At 36.7% G+C, this 22850-nt stretch overlaps 1 protein-coding gene across 1 annotated transcript in view; it reads right to left on the reverse strand.

The window, feature by feature from the left end:
• Positions 1 to 635: 635 nt before the first annotated feature.
• Positions 636 to 22850, reverse strand: part of LOC149207044 (protein HHL1, chloroplastic-like) — a 119925-nt gene continuing 97710 nt past the window's right edge. Inside the window, exons 5-6 of the mRNA XM_089395655.1 lie at positions 1341 to 1498; positions 636 to 1013 (exon numbers count right to left, since the gene is read on the reverse strand). Of these exons, the coding sequence (XP_089251781.1) occupies positions 1352 to 1498 (147 nt within the window). The 3' untranslated portion in view covers positions 636 to 1013; positions 1341 to 1351. The remainder of the gene's footprint in view (positions 1014 to 1340; positions 1499 to 22850) is intronic.

Consider the following 22850-nt stretch of genomic DNA (forward strand, 5'->3'; position numbering starts at 1 on the left):
CAAGGTACTCACTATCACCAATTTTGTCATCATTCCAATAGTTTGCACAAGACTTGCTACAGCAGGGGAACAGAACTTTGAACCTATGACAAGGAAAAAAGAATGGCAAAGCAATCCTATGTACCTCTTGAAAACTACGAATAAAGTGTTGGTGAAAAACTTACCCAAAAACCAAAACCATGATCTATGTTTCGAACTATGGTGGGCACAAAAGAGGGCCTTCCTTTCCCTCCTATCCCTCAATCACTCAAAGCAGAATAATTTCGATATAGGAGTATTAAGGTGGAATGAAATCCCAATATAGGGAAATGCCGAAGTAGTAAGATATCTTGTGACATCACATGATAATATCAAATAGATATAGCAATTGCTTCTAACCATTTATTTGGCCTGAAATTCAGGGCTAACCATACAACGAACTCTCAAAAGCAAGCACTCAAAAGATTATATTCCAACCTAGCATTTCCCCTCTTTCTATTTCTAGTAGCCCACATTGAATAGATGACCATGAGACCACACTTCTGTCGTGATTGTAGAAGGTAGAGATCCCTTAAAGCCTTCCTTTGTGACTATAATCTGATACTGAGAAAACATTTGGAGCCTGTACATCACATAACATCAGTGGAAGAGAAGAATGGCATGAAAGGTGTTCTCTGCATTAAAAAGAGAGAGATACATACACGGTTCCCTTTTTTACTTGTACTAACATTCTGCATAAATTACAATCTCCCAAATTATAGTCATACCAAAAAGAGAAGATTCTAATGAGTTGCAATGCAACTAGTTACAATGTGTATTTGAATACATTAGCTTGTAAGTTGAACCTCAAACTCTGACCTCTCTTCAGTGAACTACAGAATAGATTAAAATATTGTACAAAAATTGCATAAACAAATCCTGTTTTACGGAAGGATTGTACAATAAAAACGGAAACCAAAATCTGCATAGCTGCTGCAAGGTTGGCTGAGAGTGATTTAAATCAAAAATCAAGAACTTAAGATGTCGTCCCCGCCCTGAAAAAATAATTGTTGTCAACTGCAATTCTAGAAGTTCAAGTTTCCACAGCTATCATAGCTTGCAAATAGAACAACTAAATTTTGATCTCGACTTCAAACCAAAAACTGCACTCATCATGCTTTACCTCCTCCAAAGAAAAAGTCAATTTGCTCATATGACATTTTGACTCACTTCTAAATAAAACTATTTCTTTTACTTTGGGAATTAGAGAAAAATAAATACACAATATTTCTGTAGTGACAAAACTATCATCTTTATCCAAACAAGAAAATTGCATTAGGAAGAGAATACGTTAAAGAATGAATATAAAAAACTCAACTTACTCAGATTTATTTTATTTTTCTGGAGTTTTTGCATCTTCCTCTGCTCCCGTGTCTAATTTGGATATGCTACCAAAAGATTCTTTCACACCCGTCATAGCATTTCCAAAGAAATCTTTCACTTTTTCGACCACTGGTTTTAGTTCTTCCTGAGGTGGAATCTGATATTTACAGACAAGCATTCTGTTATATTCACAACCATTTTAATAAAACCCAGTTGGAACAGCATGGACATTTTATTATTGTTTGAAAGACCAAGCAAGCTATTTGTGCAATATCTGGCTCAGATCTCATACACGAGTGAGGAAACTGAGAAATTTTCTATCTGATGAAATGTTAGCCACAATTTTGGGCCAAGTGCAACTGAAATAATAGCACAGAACATCAACTGTTTGACCAAGCACAATAAAAGATTGATATATCCATGAGAATCATAAAATGATGGAACAAAACAAACAATGAACTTGAATTATAAAATGAGATCACTATAAGTGGGGTTAGGCCAAAGTTATACAAAGTTTGAGCTAGAGTTTGAACCAGCCAGTATCAGTCGAATCAAGCTCTACAAAGATCCACCGAGAAAAGACAGTTGTAACAAATATAAAAAGAGGTTGTATGAGGCATCCAACATGATCATTGGAGGAAACAAACCAATCAGTAATAAAGTAACGTACATTTTACAATAAAATGACATGTTGTCAATCATATACTGAGTTGACTTTTAGAAAGAAAGTGAATCGACTTATGTATTAGAAATATACTTTCATAATTAGTTGGATGTTGTGAACAGTTGTAACCACTTGTAGACAAAAAATACGGGTAAATTGTATAAGAAATTCTTCATAATTCATTTTCTTGGGAGTTGAGAATTATTTTTTCAAAGAGTTGCGAGAGGCTTCAGTGTATTGTTTATCATATAATAAACAAAGAGATTGTAAGGCCAACAATGAATCGTATAATGTACATGTGGAATATGCACAGAATGGATGGGCACGGTATAATCTTTGTTGAACAACCTACAAACTTAAATATAAGAACTTTTGATGATAATATATGCAGATAAGTTGCAGGAAACTCCCACACCCCGAATTCTCTCCCCCAACCCCCTTGAAATGAACAAAGTTCAATTGGTGTACAGTAGAAATATCCAACATAAAGGGGATAACAAACAGAATCCCTAAACAAAATGTATAAAATAAGGAATAGGATATGATGAATGATATGACATAGAGTGGCCTTCTAGACCGTATCTATACACATTGACGGGTTACAAAGTGAAAGAATATGTTGAAGGCTTGTGACCCTAAGAACATATTATATTATTAATATTAGTAATAGTAATTTGTATTTGTATTTGCTATTTTATTTTATATACTTTAAGTTTATTACATTGACCATCTTTTCAAAGATGCTTTGTCTTCAAAGAATTTTACAGAAAATCTTTGCCTTTGTTCTGGTTTGTGATGCCTTCATGAATCTTTGTCCTTGAAGTTATGGTGGTTGACAATACAAGACAATTTAAGCAGAATCCTTGAAGTGTAAGAGGATCTAACAATCCTAATTCAATCCTTTGTAGAACATTGCACTTACAGGATTCTCAAGATGAACTTTTATTATTAGACTCAACAATGTTGTTGTCGATATTCTTCAGGATGTAGGTAAATTGTCTTTGTTCAAAGCTAAGTCACATGACACGAGGACACGAGACACGGAGGACACGTAAATACGAGTATTCAATACGAAATGCAGCGACCTGGAAACAGGACACGGGGGACACGTTTTATATATATTTAATAATATATATATATATATATATATATATATATATATATACCAAAATATAGTGTTTTATCCATATTAAATTGCAGGTTGCATCTTATCTAATCAAATTAAAATATAATTACTTCTCAAAGTTCATAGTTCACTTTAAAAAAATAAATAGAATCAAAATTTACTATTTAGAAATTAGAATGTGATATGCTTGGTCTTGATTGTTGAATATTCAATGTTCATTGTTCATGTACAACTTACAAGCACATAAGAAAATAACTAAAGTCTAATCCTATTGATTTCCTCTGCCTCTCTTGCGAGAAAATGCCACAGCTTTCCCTTTCCCTCAAGATGTATATGCTGGTGCTGGTGGTGTTGGCAGTGGAGTTTGCTATGCTCTAGAAGCTGAAGAACTAGAAGTAGGAGCTATAGGAGGTAGACCACGTCCTCTACTGGTGGCAGGGGTAGCCCGGGCAGGTGGTGTCACCTGAAAACATTACAATCTCCTAATCCTGAAATCCTGAAGAACTGATAAGTGCGCTGCATTTGAATGAAATCTAAAATTCTATTTTCTCCATATGAAATCCAATGAGGCCGGAACCACTCTCAAACATCCTGAGTCATTTCATGGTAATGTTAAAAATTTAAGTAAAAGGATGAAAATGAAGATTAAGGAGAATGTCACTTTTACTTTAAGAATTTAACATTACAATGAATAGCATATCAATACTAGGGCCTAGACTTGATCATTCCGCTGCCCCACTCAAAAATTATTTGTTTCTTTCAAAAAAAATTGCAGCTTATGCAGGCAACATTTTCTATCAACAGAATACGCGTTTTCCAGATGCATGACATGACGAAAACCAGCGAATACGTTTTACATTTTACAGGACACGATGAAAAACGTTTTCGACACGTTTTAGGGCTGTTTTCGTGTCCGACACGTAAAATACGGGACACGGGACCTTGGTCGACGTGTCCTGTGACTTAGGTTCAAAGCAATGTTGGTGTACTAATTGGTTAAGGTATTGGCTCTTGTGATTAGGATGTCAATAAGGTATCCTTGTAATATGAACTTTACTTACCATATTTGTACTGTTTCTTGTTTCACTTTTGGTAATATGCCTTCTTGGCACACTTGTGTCACTCTATTGATCCCTAAAAGTTTATTGGTAGAGATTCTCGGATTTTCCATTGTCTGTACCACAACATTTGAAGATATCTTCACTTAAACTGGATTTGCATCTTTCTGAGTTATGATGTTGATTGAATTTGCATTGGTTCATTTCTCCATGACTTGGATTTTCATCTAAGAACTTCTCTAGTTCACTAGGATCGGTCATTGTTTCTCTACTAATCAATTTCTCCTTGTTGGTAAATGTGCTCACTCATCTTGTGGCGAACATTTATCATTTTTAAGCTTCTTGATTTGTGTAACCCAACTTTGATTCAGACCTTTTCAATGACAATTTTCGTCATCCTTTCCAAAGACAACCTTGTCATATTTTTTCTTTAGATCTTGATTTTCTTGTAATTTTTTACTGAATTGTTTCTAATTTTTAGTTCCCTAATTTGTGAACAACCCTTGAATATGATTTTTAGGAGATCATTTTCTCTGTCTTTCATCTCTTCTCGAGTTTTATCCTGAGGTTTTGATTCTCCACTTGTAAGTTTTGATTACATTGGGTTGTGATGCATCATAGGAGTGATGCTTGATGCTTGATGCTTGAATTGCAAGTCAGATTTTGTCTGCTTCAACTCCAAGGCTGAATGTTCCTCCTTGTTTTCTCCTAAATTCTTCTATTGAGTGATTGAATCCATTATTGAGTTTTGTTTGAAGTCAACCAAATTCTTCCCATATTTCCCTACCATGATCAGTGTAAAATTACTTCATTAGTATCTTTAATATTAAGTGGGTACGCGATTTACTAAGATCCTACAATTAATATGCTTCAATGAATCCTCTTTATATATTGTTGCAAGAAAATATAAAAGGGTATAATAAAGAGGATTCGTTGAAGCATATTAACTGTAGGATCTTAGTAAGTTGCATACCCACTTATATTTTCTTGTAACTATAGTTTTATATATATATATAGTCTCTTTGTGGGATGATGAGGTGGTTGTTTCACTGGGATGTTATCCCTCCACCTGGTTTCAAATTGTTGGCATTATGATACAAGTGTTGTCATTGATGGCAACTCACACAGATGACAGATCATAGTGTAGCAGGTCAGTAGCAAAGAATTGATGATCAGAGTACAAAGAATGAAGAAAGAAAAATATATACGCAGGTTCACTATATACCAAGTCGTGTACACACACAGGTTCACTATATACCAAGTCGCGTATATACGCAGGTTTGCTATATACCAAGTAGTGTATACACGCAAGTTATACACGCAGGTTCACTATATACAAAGGCGCATATACACGCGGGATTGCTAATCAAAAGTCGCGTATGCGTATGCACGCACTTTCATGCACGGAAAAGCACGTACATGTGACAAAACTTATTTTTGGGTCCATGGTATTTAGACCTATGGTTTTGGATCTTGGTATTGCGTCCGAAGTGTTGAACCTAGGTATTGGATCCCTAATATTAGTTCTAAATGGTTTTGGACCATGGTATTGAGTAAGGCCTAAGACTATAAAAGGAAAAGAAGGTCATTAGGCAAAAGCAACGAAGAAAGTCTTGAATATCTGATGAAGTATGAGATCTAGTATGCAGGTTATGGGTTCATGATGCTTTGCTTGATCTAAGCTAAGGAGGAATCTCAGCGGTTGATGGAGAACAAGATCTAAGGATAGATCGGGATCTAATGGCGTGGAATGAATCATCTCTATACGGTTTGATCATGTTTATTCTAGATCTGTATACTGACGCATGTAATGTTCTGATCTGGGTATAACTTAAGTTTGAAATAGCTGCAACTCATGAATGAATATTTACAGATGTATACGCTGGTTGACTTTGACAAAAGCGCGTACATACGCAGGTTATATACATCTAAGTAGCGTATACCATATACACTATGATATTTGAAGTTACAGGTGGTTCTGGTAGTTGATGCAAAGTCTGAGTTCTGGTGACTGTTTACTGGTGTCAGTATTCTGCATATTCAGATTGGTTGATTATGTTTAGCTTCAGTGTGGATGGATGACATCTATAATGGATCAGGATCATAATGACTTATCTTTATGTGATCTGATGGACTAGATCTGGTTGCTAACATACATATTATCCTTGTATATGTAATGATCTGGTTATGTCTGAAGTCAGGAAGTGCAGCGAAGACATAAGTAAGTAATTAATGACATATACGCTGGTTCACTTTGGTGAAGTTGCGTATACATGCTAGTTCGGCTCTTCCAAGTAGCGTATGCACTCTGATGCATGATTTTTTATGATACAGTTAGATCTGAACGTTGTTGTAGAGTTCTGTGTTCTGCTCTGTGTTTTGGTGATTGCAGTTTGTTGACTGGGTTTCAGTGATTCAGTATTGGGTGATTCAGAGATTGATGATGTTAGTGTTGATTGATTGTGTGCTTCAATGATATTGATGGGTCCAGTATGAAAATTGGATGAAACGTGGCCTTCAGATTACGATGATGTGTTCCATGAGTATCCAATCTGAAAATTTATGAAACGTGGTACCTGGAGGAAGAAAGAGAAGGTTGTAGCCTTCTGTAGGTCGGCACCTACGTACTAGTAAAAGGATCGGCTAGTACAAGAGCAAAGGGGGTTGCAGCTCCCTTCCAGGAGAAGCTGGAGAATGAGAGAAGGTTGTAGCCTTCTGCAAGTAGAAACCTGTGTACTGGTATAAGACTGCACCAATACAGAAATATTGTAAAAAGAAGTTTCTTATTAAAAGAAGATAGAGACAAATTGCAGCAGGTGGTTTCCACCTTACATCTCAGTGTTCATGTGTGTTGATTATGTGTGATGATCTGTTATGTTTTACTGCTCCTGATTACTACTCATATCGTTAATAATGTTCTGATGCATTCATTAAGGATCAACTAACTGAATCATAAGTTTACTAGATATACGCTTGTTGCATTACACATAGTTGCGTATACACGCAGTTTGACTTAACTGAAGTGGCGTATATGAATCTTAATATGGAAATGAAAAAGTTATATTGATTTGATAATACTGATTCACCCCCCCCCCCTCTCAGTATTATTTCCAACACAAATTCCATGGGGAAACACTATGACCTGTCATAGCAAGGCTAGAAAAAATTAAAACAGGCGTCCCATTTGAATCTGGGATCATGGCTCTAGTTTTTGGTGGTTTTCGAACATCTCGATCCTCGGCTGAACTATGAGTTTTTGGTATATCTGGCTTGCGGGCTATTGGATACTCTTGGTGTTATAGTGGCAGCTACGAGATTTCCTTGGGCCTTGCCCACATTACTCCAACAAGTTACCAATTCACCATGGTATATATATATATATATCACCTTATAAAAAAATCTCAAAGGAAAGTAATAATAATTTTTCTTTAACACTTCAACTTCTTTTACTTTTTTTTACTAAAATCACCATTAGCAATATATAAGAATAATAATTATAATGTTCCCTGGAAGGTTAAGTACTATGAAGGTAATGAAACTTTTATTATTATTATTAGTAATCTTTCCTTTAACCTTCGAATCAACACGACTTTATAACCCTCACTTTTACTCTTTGGTTAGGCATTAACTTTATAACCCTCACTTTACTTCTTAAACTCTTTTTGGGCTTTTAGTGATTCTCTACGGTTGTGAATTGTGGGCCAGCAGTACATCCAACATACAGTGGAAACAAATTGAGAAAATTCAGAAGCGCTTGATTACAAACAAATTCAAAATTAAAAGTGCAGTTCCTTATGCTATCTTGTTAAGTGAAATGGGGGTTTCTCCCATTAAAGCAATTGCTATGATGCGAGACATAAGATATTTAAAAAAAATTGAGCAAATGGAAGAGGGCAGATGGCCTAAGGTTGTCTTTAATGACATATTGTGCAAAAGAAAGAAGACTTGGATGCGACAAAATAACAAATGGTTTAGTAAATGGGGTATTTGCTTGAACATGTGTCCCACAAACAATAAAGAGATAAAAGCTTTTGTTATGGATAAGTTCCACAAGCATACTTGGGATAAGGAGCTAGGGAGAAAGAAAAAGTACTATATTGAAGAGTTTAATCCCACTCATAATCATCAACAAAAAGCGTACATAGGGGCCAATATTTCTTAGAGAGACAAAATTCTTATTGCTCAGTTAAGGACTAATTCTCATCAACTTCGTTGTGAAACAGGGCACTGGAAAAGGCCAAAAGAAGTGTGGGAAGAAAGAGTGTGTATTTTTTGCTCTTCTGGAAAAGTGGAAATGGAAAAGCATTTCATTTTAGTATGCAAGGCCTTCAAGACAACATGGAAAGTTATGCAGATATTCTGGCAGTTAGATCTTGGGATAATTTATTCAGTGAGAGGTTTGTCGAGAATTTGGAAGCGTTTATTGTGAGGCTTCACAAGAAAAGGGTCGAATACAGGCATCAGATGGTGAAGCAATTTGTCCCATAGGCTATCTTTAGCCTTGTGGACGTTAAAATAATTTCTTTCTTCTTTCTTTCTTTCTTTCTTTCTTGAGCATTACTTTTTTTTCCATGCCATAAATATTTCATCTGCCTTACCTACAACAGTAAATACAATGCATTGTTATGAATTTGACCACAATTCAGCTACGCGATCAACTTCTAATTAATCAATCCCAGATTTGATTAGTCGTTGACACACTAGATCACGACTTTTGATAATTGGTGCATCCCTACATGGGTAAATATGGTGGTGGCTAATAACTCGAATTTCTCACGAATTCCAAAGAGGGATGTAGGGTTGAATGTCTCTCATAAACAGTATGACGATTAACAACAAAGGAATTATATTTTCATATTTTGGCCATCTATTACAACAACTCTCAATAACCCATGATATTGTATAGCGGTGGTAGCAAGTGGTCCTAAACCTAGCTTCCTTGAGTTTATTTTCAGACGGTAACCATATTTTTTTTCCTTTCCATTAGGGAAATTTGAGGTCTAAAATGACACGCCTAAGGAAAATTTTAAAATAAGAGTTGTGAATTCTTAAAGGAGAATATTACTAAAAAAAATAAAAAAAATCACATTTTCTACTTGAAAAGAAACACATTTTTCATGTATTTCTAGTCCATCTCACTGTGGATCTATTAAAAGTATGCAGAATCAATGCTCATTGGAGGCGGAATTCGATTTTGCATCCAATGAGTACTTACACTTGAAATTGAGTAAACATGTAAAGAGATAAGTCAATAATAGATTAAAAATAGTAGTTTTCTTCCTTTCCCTCCCAATATATGTACCCTTACGGTTGACACCATCATCATGAATCATATCGGTTCTTTTAAAGTTGATTTTTCTAGTCTATTTGTTGTTTTGAAGCCCATTTGTTACCTCAAAATTCCTTTAATACTTAGCCAGTTGTCAAGTTATAGTCCAAGACCAAGATTAGAGAAAGTTTGAAAAAGGTGGGGTAGACAAACGCTAAATCAAATGAAATCTAAAAAGAACATGACCAAAGATCGATATCAAAATGTGCTCTAATACCAATGAAATGAGCAATGTTTATTCACTCTAGAAATATCCAACGTAAAAAGAATAATAGATAGAAATCTATATAGTACAAAATATATTAAATATTGAATAAGGTATGGTGAATGAAGTTATATACCTTCGTGACAGTATATATACACAATGATGAGTCACAAGGAGAAAGAATATGTTGAAAGGTTATGACCCCTAGAAAATATATTATTATTAGTAGTAGTATTTGCATTTGATATTTTATTTATTTTATGTTAAATACTCACCCCACCCTCAAAGAACACTTTGGAAATTGAAATGCCTCAAAAACTTCAAGAATGCTTCCTAGTCATTTCCTTTTCACGTCCTACTTTAGAAATATCTTTAAGTCATTTCTTGGCTATCTATGGCCTAGAGGGGGCATTTTTAGCCTCTTAACACTTGACTGGGACCTGTGAGACCTGTATGGCCCCTACAAATTTAAAACACACACAAACACATTGCCTGTAGAAAGAAAGAAAACAATTTTTTTATCGAAGAAGAAATAAAAAAGCTCGACAAATTATGTATTTCCTACATTTTTTGCATCTTTCTTTCATTTTGTACATTGCAAATACTACAACCTACATAACTAACACCATGGTCAACATATAAGGGCAACCAACTACATATTTTGGCAGAAATTAATCCCAAGGGTAGCAACGTCAATTAAGGTGGATGGTTTGGACTAGAAAGATTTTATGGGCATGTCTAGTAGATTTAAACCATAAGTTAAAGGAAACTCCTAATGATTATAACTTGAAGTTTATTATCTTCAATTTTTGAGAGCTAAGTGAATTTTGTATAGCTCATTTTAAATGTTGGCATAAATAGCCTAATCTATAATGCTAATTGGACATTGCATAATGTAATACTATACAGTATTTAGTATGTAGATGGCATTTTTATTAATTTGTTGACTTCATTTATTGTTTCAGGTTTCTCTTATAATTTGCTATTAAAAAATATTATTTTTTACTTTTTTATATTTTTCAAATGTGGTATTTTCTCATTTCTGAATATTTTAGGTGGTCATGTTTCTATGACATCTCTATTTCAAAAACCATATTGTCAAGCCAGGAGTAACTTCAAATCAAATTGTGTTTTTCATTAAGAGAGAATATGAATATATACAAGGAGATGGAGGCAATTGGATTTTATCTCCCAATGTCTCTTCATCTTCCAGCTTCTTTTATTTTTCTATTTACAATATTTACATAGCTTTTCCTAATCACAAAGTTTAGGTGTCAACATTCCCCCCCTTAATCTAAAGGATGTTGGTGAATCCAAGCATCATCCTGAATCTTTCAAACTTTTCCCTCCCAAGCGCTTTGGTGAAGATGTCTGCAATCTGTGCATTTGTGGAACAATGTCATAGGTGGATTGCCTTGGCCTCAACATGATGTCGAATCAGATGGTATTTTGTATTGATGTGCTTCGTTCGATCATGGAATTTTGAGTTCTTGGCCAACTTTATTGCAAAAGTGTTATCAATCAAAAGAGGAGTTGAATGCACTTGTTTCTCCCGCAAATGTTCTAGAATTTTCCTGAGCCACAAAATTTCCTTTGTTGCTTCAGCTACTGCCACATATTTTGCCTCAATTGTGGAATACGTTGGCACTGATTGTTTGTGTGACCTTCAGGAGACAGCTTCTGATCCAAGACTCATAACATAACCTAAAGTAGATACTCCAGTTTCTTTATCTCCATCGAAATCTGAATTAGGTATCCAATCAAGCTGAAGTCACCCACCTGTGTATACTTGAGTCCAAAGTCTAGAGTGCCCTTCAAGTACTTTAGAACTCTTTTTGTAGCAGACCAATGACCCTCACAAGGCTTTTGCATAAACCTGGAGAGGATTCCAACAGCAAATGAAATGTCTAGTCTAGTAGTAGTCAGGTATTTGAGACTTCCTACGAGTTGTATGTACTTTGTTGCATCCTCAAACTCTTTTCCTTCAGTGGATGTGAGCTTTAAATTATGTTCCATTGGAGTAGTCAACGGATTGCACTCAGTTGTGCAAAACTTGTTCAACAGATCTCCAATGTACTTTTGAGAGAGAAATATAAACTTTGGATGTTGGGTTACTTCAATACCAAGATAGTAGTGAACATAGCCCAAATTTGTCATTTCAAAACCTTTCCTCAGTTCTTTCTTTATGGATGCAATGTAGTTCTCATTATTCCCTGTCATCAAAAGATCATCTACATACACCACAAGATATATTATTGTTTTGACAACTTTCTTGACAAACAAAGTTGCATCATAAAGATCATAATGTTTGAAATTGAGTTCAGAAGATGCTCAGTTAATTTCTCATACTAGGCTCATGGTGTTTGCTTGAAGCCATACAAGGATTTTACAAGCTTGCATACTTTGTGTTCTTGAACCTTCACAACAAATCCTTCTGGTTGGGACATAAAACATTCTCTTTCAAATCTCCATTCAAGAAATCGGTTTTTACATCCATTTGATGGACTTTCCAACCATTCTGATTTGCCAAGGCAAAGAGTGTCCGGACGGTAGCCCATTTTGCTATGGGGGAAAAAGTCTCCTCATAATCAACTCCTTCCTTCTTTGCAAAACCTTTTGCCACAAGCTTGGCTTTGTGCTTGTCAAGTGAGCCATCTGATTTATACTTGTTCTGGAAGACCCACTTGCATCCTATTGGCTTGGTTCACAATGGAGGATTAACCAGCTTCCTGGTGCCATTCTTTATCAAAGTATCATAGTCTTTATGCATTGCTTCTTTCCATTCATCGGGAGAAGCGGCTTCTTTGAAAGAAGTTGGTTCGAAATTTGTAGACAAATCCAATTCACAATCATATGAAACATCCATATCAACAAGTGAATCAGGATCGTCTACATCACCTCCATTTTGTCTAAAAGAGCTTCTTATTCTTGTCTTTACAACCTCATAAGGACGAACACTTTCAAGTGTCTTTGTCATCCAATTTGGAGGACATTTCTGAGATGGCCCAGGCTGCTCATTTCACTGAGATGGGGCTGAATCAAGATTTAGCCTCCCAATTTTGTCAATCACATCACTCAAAGTGTCATCAGTGGATGGAGCTTCATGCAGGGGAGAAAGTGCTTCAAAAGGAGATTCCATAGATTGATCCAGTAAAGGGATCCCCCCTTCAAGATGTGGAATCTCATTATCAAACCCTTGAAAATACTTTGCATGTTTGAATCTATCCAAGCGATCAAATTGTCGCTCAACAACATTGTCAGTCTCAGAATACTCAAGAAAGATCACATCTCTAGATATTATAAACTTCTTATTAACTTCATCATAGAGACGGTATGCTTTAGAGGTATCTAAGTACCCCAAGAAGATACATTTTTGACTCCTTGCACCGAGTTTGTTTCTTTGTTCCTTAGGTATCAAGGCATAACAGGTGGAACCAAAAACCCTAAGATGTTTTACCGAAGGAATGTGGCCATACCACATTTCATAGGGAGTCTTGTTTTTTATAGCATGAGATGGACACCTATTCTTTATATACATAGCACATAGAATTGCATCAGCCCAAAACATCAGCTTAACATTCTTGAAAAACATCATCGAACATACCATATTTAAGATTGTCATGTTCATTCTTTCAGCTACTCTGTTCTGTTGGGGATTATAAGGCACAGTTGTTTGATGTTTGATCCCATGCTGGCGAAGATAGTTTTCAAATTCATTTGAAGTATATTATTTTCCATTATCAGTACAAATAGAGCCAATATGAGATTGTGCATCATTTTCAATCCATGCATGAAAGTTCTTGAATGTTTCAAAAGCTTCAGATTTGTTCTTCAATAAATAAACCCAACACATTCTGGTGTAGTCATCAATAAATGTCATCATATATTTATTACCATTTGCAGAAGGAACAGGCATTGGGCCACATAAATCAGAATGAATGAGTTCAAGTTTTCTATGTGCTCTGGAACAATGTTGTGAACATCGGCATCGGGATAAAATCGGCAAGGGTCTGGAAAACCAAAAAATACTAAAAACCGGGAAAATGTCTGTAAAAATTGGCAAACATTGGCTAGGACAAAACATCGTGATTTCGAGATAAAATCGGGATGTTATCGAGATGTTTGCAACACTGCTCTAGAATGAGAATCATGAAAATACTATTTGTTGTGCTTTCCTATGATATAAGCATCAAATTGCTTAAGTTTCCTAGGAATAGTTGGCAAACCAGTGACACCATTTTTCTTCAACAAACGAAGGTTGTCATAGTTCAACTGTCCAAACATAGCATGCCATAAAAGACTTGATGGAAGCAGTGTTCCACGGGGACGCATCCCCCAGGGTGGGGGACACGCTTCCTCGCTCCCCCACACTCCCAGGACGGGGAAACTCTTGGGGGAATGTTTCCCCACGTCCCCTTTTTTGGGAAACTCTGAGGGGACTTTTTTCTGGTGATGAAAAGCGTCCCCCCAAATTTTTTTGCTAATAACAATTAAAAACATAAAAAATTACAAATTTTAATATAATTAAAAAAATGAAATAAAAACTAAAGGATAAATTAAAACTTTAAAACATAATCATTCACATTTCTCATTCGTTTCTCATTAACCCTACGATTTTACCTTGTTGCCTGACATTTTCCTTCTACTGTTGCTCGACATTTTACCTTGCCACCCGAGATTTTCTTGTTGTCGCGCTTGACATTTTCCATCTACAATTTGTTGTGATTCAGATTTACCATTGACCAGGGGCCTGAGACATTTGGAGCTGCAATTTTCATTTTGTGACTTGGAGCTGTCGAATTGGAGCTATGATTTTCATTTGTGACTTGGAGCCACCAAATTGGAGCTACGATTTATTATTTGATACTTCTTGAGAAATTTACTAGTATTTCACTTCTTTCTATGTTTACTTTTAGTTTAGTATTCTATGGCTATTTTAGACTTCAACATAATGTCATTGTCATATGATGAATTTACTTTCGATGTGCATTGTGTAATTTCAATTGTCAAATGATTAATTTAATTTAGATGTACCTTGCATAATATTAATGCCCATTGCCAAATGATGAATTTAGATGGAACATTGCATATGTCAAATGATGGATTCAATTTAGTAATTTACTTTTAGATTTACAATTTTACATTGATGATTGCAGAAATGTCAAATGATAATTATGATTCATAATAGTCTAATACGAAATGATGATCATATTTAGATGTACATTTCATAATTATTAAGATTTACTATTTACTAACTTAGTTATTGACATATTGTTGGGATTTTATTTTTTATTTTTATATATTAAATTTTTAATAATGTTATAAATTTTACGACTCTGATGTCCCCCCATTTCCCCAAATTTCCTTAAATTTTGAGGTTGCTTATATTCGTCCCCCTTGTGTGTATCCCCACTCTCGCGTTTCCACGAGCAGAGGTTCCTTGCAGTGTCTGTAGTCTTTCTTCTTCTATCCCAGTCATAACAAGTGAGTGATCTGATGCTTTTTTGACCTCAAACTTGCCATCAAATATATGAATGGAGTGCCCTTGGTAGCAGATATGGACCAAATATAGCAAGTTTCTCCTCAATTTCGGGAGGTATAGAACATCATGTAGAAGAAAGTATGGAAGACCAGGCAGTTTGAGCCTGATGCTGCCAAGCCCTAATGGCTAGAATTTTGACTTGTCTGCAAAGTATATTGCTCCATCAACATTATCAATGAATTCTTCAGAGAAATCTCTTCTGAAATTCATGTGGCAAGTTGCTCGTGAATCAAACAACCACGCATTTTTCCATGAAGCAAGTGAAGCATTGAATAAGTCTTCAGTTACTCCAATGTTGCAAAGTGCCACAACATAATGAGCAGACTCGGGTGCTTTTCCCTTCCCTTACCAGGTGTTTTACCCTTTTCTTCATTTCTTTCCTGCTCGATTTTGTCCCAAGGCAGCTTACATGTGGAAGCATCACGTCCATTTTTGTTACACGGTATTGTTATTTTTTGTACCATCAGAGGTATTCTAGTCTCCAAACCTTGTGCAGAGGCTTAAACACATGAGATCTCCAAAATCCAGAAATTGTTTCTGGAAATTCCACCTAGAGATGGTTCAATTAGATTATTAGCCAATTTTTAGATATTTCCTAAGTCTAAACTTAGGGAATATGGTTAATTAATCAGTATTAATTGAAATAAGGTGAGCATTCTCTAGAAACAAACACGAATCGATAGGGAATTAATCTAGGCCCTTGATTAAGTTCTAATCTTGGTCGTTGGTGCTCCAACAGAGGATTATAAGAAGAAGTCGATGGATAGATGGAGAATACACTTGAGACACTGGAGAGAGCCACAGAGAGTTCGATTTCCTTGGAGGGTTCAATTTTTAGAGAGCCAACAGTGCTGGAAGAATTCGAGCTTCAGTAGGGAAGCAGACATTGAGGGGCAAAGACAGTGAAGCCAAAGGAAGATTTTCCGATCCGGCAAGTGCATTTGCAGAGAGGCCAAAATTTCTTCAGTATGTTGCGCAGTCCCAACGCAAAAGCTTCAGTGGGCAATTCGATTTGTTGAGGAAGGAAGACATTTTCAGTTCCAGAGGCTGGGCAAAGGTTCCAGAGTGTCAAAGAAGTGTTTTCCTAGTCAACAGCAGGCGGGACAGCTTGATTAGCAAACGATCTGGGTAGCACGTGTTGCAGTTAGCCTCAGGTTAATGCAGAGCCTATGCAAGCCCAATTGGATGGCTTGCTTTTCAGTAGCAATCGAGTGTCGCGAATCGAGATTGCTCAGAGTGAGGGTAATTTCCCTCAAAATATTTTTGCTAGTATTTTTCTCTGCAGGATTGCTAGTTTTAACATCCAGATTGTACTCAAGTAATTTCACTATTGAATAATAATAAAAACTCTCAGTTGTTGCATCGGTTTTCCCAGGTCGGATTTTTCAAGGGACATTTGTCCAAAAATAATTGTGTTAATTATTGTGTGTGTGTGCGCTAGTATTCTCTCAGTTTCTAGCGTTATTTTCTTCCGCGGTTTATTGGTAAAAATAACAGTGTGAATTATTTGATATTTGTCATAGCAGATAAATTGTTAAATAAATTAATATAATTTCCAGTTGTTGTGTTAGATGAAATTTTCATATGGTATCAGAGCGTGAGTGATCAGTTGGGAAGCTTAGAAGTAGAAGAAGGAAAATTTTGTTGTTCAGAGGGAGCAGTAGGCCGAAATTTCCTGGTGTTGCACAATACTCAGACAGGCAGAACAAATTGTTAGGGCAAGGGTTCAAATTTCAGTTGCGGGTTAGCAAAAAAATCGATTTGCCCAGAATAGTGAATCTAGCAATTAGAGGGAGCAACCACAGCTCATATTTTTCGCTGAGCAGATTTTTGGTTGGACACAGAGGGTTTTGCAGCAACAAAATCAACGTCAAGTGGAAGAGAAAAACACACAACAGAGGGAAAATTTCTCTAGGGGACATTGAATTTCAGAAGTTCGATTTTTCTAGGCAGATTGGTAGTAACTGAGTGCAAATTTCCTCACTTCAGAAGGGAGTGCGTATTGCAGATCCAACAGCCAAGAAGAGGGAAAGAGGGAGTTTTCAACAATTTTAGAGATGGCCACAGCAGGGCTCAAAGATCAGGACAGATTGGAGGGAGACTCCAACTATGTCATCTAGAAAGCTAGGATGTCCTTTCTTCTAGATGAATACGACCTAAAGACCTATGCAGAAAATGTGGTAGCAGTTCCCCAGGACCCCGATCAGCTGAAGGAGTATAAGAAGGAAATGGCAAAGGCAAAGAGGATGATTTTGGATGGAGGATGGAGTTCGAGATCATCTAGTCTCACATGTGGCAGAAAAGGGAACGACCAAGGAGATGTGGGATGCTCTGTCTGAGCTATTTCAGAGTTCTTCCGAGCAGCGGAAGATGTTTCTCCAGGAAAAGCTGAGGAGTACCAGAATGCAGAAGGGCGAGAGCATAGATGCCTTTCTCACTCAAATTCAGGAGGTCTGAGATCAGTTGTCAGCCATTGGGGAGGCACCCCAACCCACAGAGCTTGTACAATTGGCATTGAATAATGTCTCAGAGGACTTGCAAGTATTTGTCTAGAGTATCTTGGCCAGAGATACCTTGCCGAAGCGGGATAGGATGTGGTCTGATCTAGGACAGGCGTAGTTGAGGAGGGCTCTATTGAAGAGTACCATCAACAGCGACAGCAACAAGGGACCGAAGAGTGAGGAGGAGAATGTGGCCCTAACATCTAAGGGTCCCAGTCAGGGGCAGGGGGAGCAGAAGACGAAGAAGGAGGACTTGTCAAAGGTCAAGTGCTTCAGATGTGGTGAGTTCGGTCACTACAACACGCAGTGTCCTCTCAGAAATAAGGACAAAACAAAGAAGCAGGACTAGGCACCAGTGTCCGCAGAGGTTGACAAGCTGTCCTCCAGGCTTAGGAAGAGTTTGCCATGTTTGCAGCCATCACTCCAGAAGAGAGGTGGGGTAACTTGGAGTTGTAGTCCCAGAGTTTGCATAAATTGCGCAGGGTCCATTAAGGAGTCCACCTCGTGGATCATTACCTGGCTATGGGGGGCCCACAGTATTTAGTAGCAGGATGGATCAGTGTCAAAGATGCAGTCAGATTCCAAAGTGACAGTTGCAGACTAGTAGCAGTCAGGGGCTACGGAGCACAGTGCAGAGTTGGCAGCAGTGCAGAGTGGCACAGTGCAGACTCAGCAGCAGTGCAGATTCCTTAGTGGACAGTGCAGTGGCTAGTAGTAGTTAGATGCTCAGGAGACAAATGCATCATATTGAACACAAATGATTCAATATTTTGGATGTTTCTCAGTTGCAATTGTTGTAGTTGTTGCAGTTGCAGCAGCAACAAATGAGAGGGAGTTGCAGTGCAGATGCAGAGTTGGCATCAATATGGCAGCGTCAACAGTAGCACAAATGCAGCATCAGAGTTGCATAGTGGTTGGTGGGCAGTGGCCAGACATCAGCAACGTAACAGAGGGGTGATACAGAGAGAGGGTGTTATAGCAGCAGTGGTGCAGCACTAGAACACCTTCCTCGCTAAGAGGGAGTGTTAGTTTTTGTAGCATCGGAGGTGTTCTAGTCTCGAAACCTTGTGGAGAGGCTAAACACATGAAATATCCAAAACCCAGAATCGTTTCTGGAAATTCCACCTAGAAATGGCTCAATTAGATTATTAGCCGATTTTTAAATTTTTCCTAACTCTAAACTTAGGGAATATGGTTAATTAATTAGTATTAATTGAGATAAGGTGAGAATTCTCTACAAACTCACACAGATCGACAAAGATTTAATCTAGGCCCTTGATTAAGTTCTAATCTTGGTCGTTGGTGATCCAACAAAGGATTATAAGAAGATTTTGATGGGTAGAAGGAGAATACACTTGAGACACTTGTGAGAACCACAGAGAATTCGATTTCCTTAGAGGGTTCAATTTTCAGAGAGCCAGCAGTGCTGGAATAATTTGAGCTTCAATAAGGAAGCAGAGACAATGAGGGGCAGAGATAGTAAAGCCGGAGGAATATTTCTAGATTCAGCAAGTGCATTTGCAGAGAGACTGAGATTTCTCCAAGAGGTTGCGCAGTCCCAGCACAGAAGCTTCAGTGGGCAATTCGATTGTTGATGAAGGAAGACGTTTTCAATTCCAGAGGTCGGGCAAAGGTTCCAGAGTTTCAGAGAAGCATTTTCCCAGTCAACAGCAAGCAAGACGACTTGATTAGCAAATGATCCAGGCAGCACATGTGGCAGGCAGCCTCAGGTTGACGCAGAGCCTACATGGGCCCAATTGGATGGCTTGCTTTTCAATAGCAGTTCAATGTCGGGATTACTCAGAGTGAGGGTAATTTCCCTCAAGATATTTTCGCTAGTATTTTTCTCTGTAGGATTACCAGTTTCGGCATCCAGATTATACTCAGATAATTTCATTGTTGCATAATAATAAAAACCCTCAGTTGTTGCACCGGTTTTCCCAAGTTGGTTTTTTCCGAGGACATTTATCTAAAAATAAATGTGTTAATTATTGTGTGTGTGTGCTAGTATTTTCTCAATTTCCAGTGCTATTTTCTTTCGCAGTTTATTGATGAAAATTACAGTGTGAATTATTTGATATTTGTCATAGCAGATAAATTGTTAAATAAATTAACAATTAGGAAAATAATTTTCAGTGGTTGTGTTAGATGAAATTTTCACACAAATGCAATGAAGATCAGATATTTCTCCTTGGAAATGTCTGCCCCCCTGCCTCTAAAATTATTCCTTCCTCTTCCTCTTCGACCACCTCTTCCTCTAGAAGAATCTTGTGCATGATTCTTCTCTTTTTGTGCAAGGCACACAGCTTCTTCAGAAGACTGAGGAGTTGCCTTCTTCTCAAACGCCTTCTCTCTTTCAGCAAACTTCTTCTCAAGGGAGTCAAAAGAAATCTCCTTAAGTTTTCCACTTGCTTGCAATGACTCAAGGTAATGTGAATAAGTGGGATATAGTGCCTTGACATAAGCTGTGAGAGGAACATCTATTTCTACACCAGTGGCTTTTATGTCATGCATAATGGATCTTATTTCTGATGCTAAGGCAAGAGAGTCATCATTTTTTAACTCAAGATTGAACAACTTGATCATCAATTGAACAACTTCAAGTTCAGGGTGTCAGTCATATAATTCCTTCAACTTCTTTAAGCCTTCAAAGGCATTTGAAAATGGCAAAATATGATGACACACCTCTTCATTTATTGATGTTGCAATCAAGGCATAGGCCTTACTGTTCTTCTTTTCCAAATGACAAGCTCCTTGTCTGATGTGGGCTTTTCGGGACGTGTTTTATCTTCCTGGACCACTCATGGTAGTTCTCTTTGCCAGTGGGCACTACTCCCACTATGAGATGAGTAGATGCATCATACAATCTAATCTGGCCTCAAAATAACTGCAATGGTTGCAACAAAAGGTTGATGTATTTGTAATCAAACTGAGTGGCTATGTCTTCAAAAATTCATTAATATACCTCCATCATATATATAATTCATATGGCATACCATACATACCATCATACTTTCATACCATCACATACCATATGGCTTTCAAAAAGGAACTCAACGTATTTCAACCCACTTTCATATGACATACCAACCATTCATGCCCACGGCCTTAAAAAATATATATGCTCCTCATATATTATATACCACGGCCTCAACATATAAAAAAGGATTTAGAATGCATAAACTTCAAATTATGCATGAACCACCATATGATCTTCAAATTAATGTTATATACCAAGCTTAATTTAATATATGGCCTTCAAAAAGGAGCATAACCAATGCATTTTATATGTCATACATAGTTTTCAAAGTATATTTGACACAATCACACGCCTTCAACAAAAAAGCGCATACCATTTTCAACACACAGCTAACATGGTTAACGCAAACTTCAATTAGTCAAATGCACAGGCAACGCTCCTCCAAATGCATGACGGGCTCGACAGGGGCCGAGGGCACAGTCTCACAGTCAGCACAGCGCTATTCAACCAATGTTTCAATGCAGCAGTTAAGTCACGGTTTCGACCAGCGAGAGTGAGGAATACGACCCCTTCATAAGTTGTCAGTTCAAAAATCAAACAACATTCATTTTTATCAACGATGCATACCATCCAATTTAATGCAAGGTCCAACCTTCAACACAACATTTCGACCTCTCCACACATCACACAATAAGAGATTTGAGATTCAAAAGGAATATGAAACTAAATTTCTGCAGATAGAGGACAAAGCATTCAGTGCACAGAGCAGGGAATCTAGCAGTGTATAGGAGTTATAGGAGCAAAGAAACTAATTTTGGGAGTTGGCTATGATACCGTGTCAAGCCAAGAGTAACTCTGAATCAAATTGTGTTTTTCATTAAGAGAGAATATGAATATATACAAGGAGAGGGAGACTATTGGGTTTCATCTCCCAATGTCTCTTCATCTTCCCACTTCCTTTATTTTGCTATTTACAATATTTACATAGGTTTTCCTAATCCCAAAGATTAGTTGCCAACACATAACCATTTTCATGTTTTGAGCAGTTTAGTATCACAAGGGACTATCATGAACCAATCTCTCCCAAAGATTAGGTGTCAACATGTACCCATTATCATGTTTTGAGCAGCTTAGTATCACAAGGGAATATCACGAACCAATCTGGTTCACAAATTGAATATTCAAAATATTTGGAATAGTTAAATAAATCCATTTGGATTAAAATAATATATTGAATAAAATGTATGAGAGATTGATAAAGTAAATTTACAATAAAGACCCGATTAAATACCTAAGTGGGTGCCTTTTTCCTAAGAATCATGACATTTAATTTAGGCATGTCTTTTCATAATGAAATGTGCTTTCGTTATTAATTATTATTTTAAAAAATTTATAGTTATATTTATACGTATATGTTTATTACATTTTCTTCCCCTTTCAGAAATGTTTTGTCCTTGAAGCATATTTATAGAAATGTTTTACATGTTTACTCTAGCTTGTAATGTCTTCATATGATTCTCTGCTTTAGATGTTATCATGGTTGATGATACAAAACAATATGAACTTCTAAGTGCCGAGTAGAATTGTCGAAATGTAAAAGGATCTAACCATCCTAATTCAATTCTTTGTGGAACAATGCATTTATGGATTATCAAGATGAGTTGTTATTATGGGACTCCATGCTACTAGTATTAATATTCTTCGGAAGAAAGGTCAATTGTTTCCGTTCTGAGCAATGTTGATACACTAATTGGTGATACACTAAGATACTTGCTCAATGCTCTTGTGATTAGGATTTTGATAAGGTGTCATTGTAGCATGACTTCTCCTTACTGTATTTGTAGTTTTTCTCGATTTACATTTTGTTGAACTGTGTAACTAAGTTCGGTCTTCATAATATCTTATGTACTCTTGATTTTATATATTTGATGTAAAAAAGAGAGAAAATTGTTGCCTTAGACATAAAACATAAAATTTCTCAATGACCAGAAAATGTAAATTAACTCATTTAGCCCACTTAGTGATGATGTATTTAGTGATATTTCAGATCTGATTGTTAGTTTACAGCAGTAAACAACCACAGATCAGCGAGCTAAAAATGTCA

This window comes from Pinus tabuliformis, chromosome 1_2, assembly GCF_031772625.1.
Source record: "Pinus tabuliformis cultivar Carrire ecotype Pingquan chromosome 1_2, CPIR1, whole genome shotgun sequence".
Lineage (NCBI taxonomy): Eukaryota > Viridiplantae > Streptophyta > Pinopsida > Pinales > Pinaceae > Pinus > Pinus tabuliformis.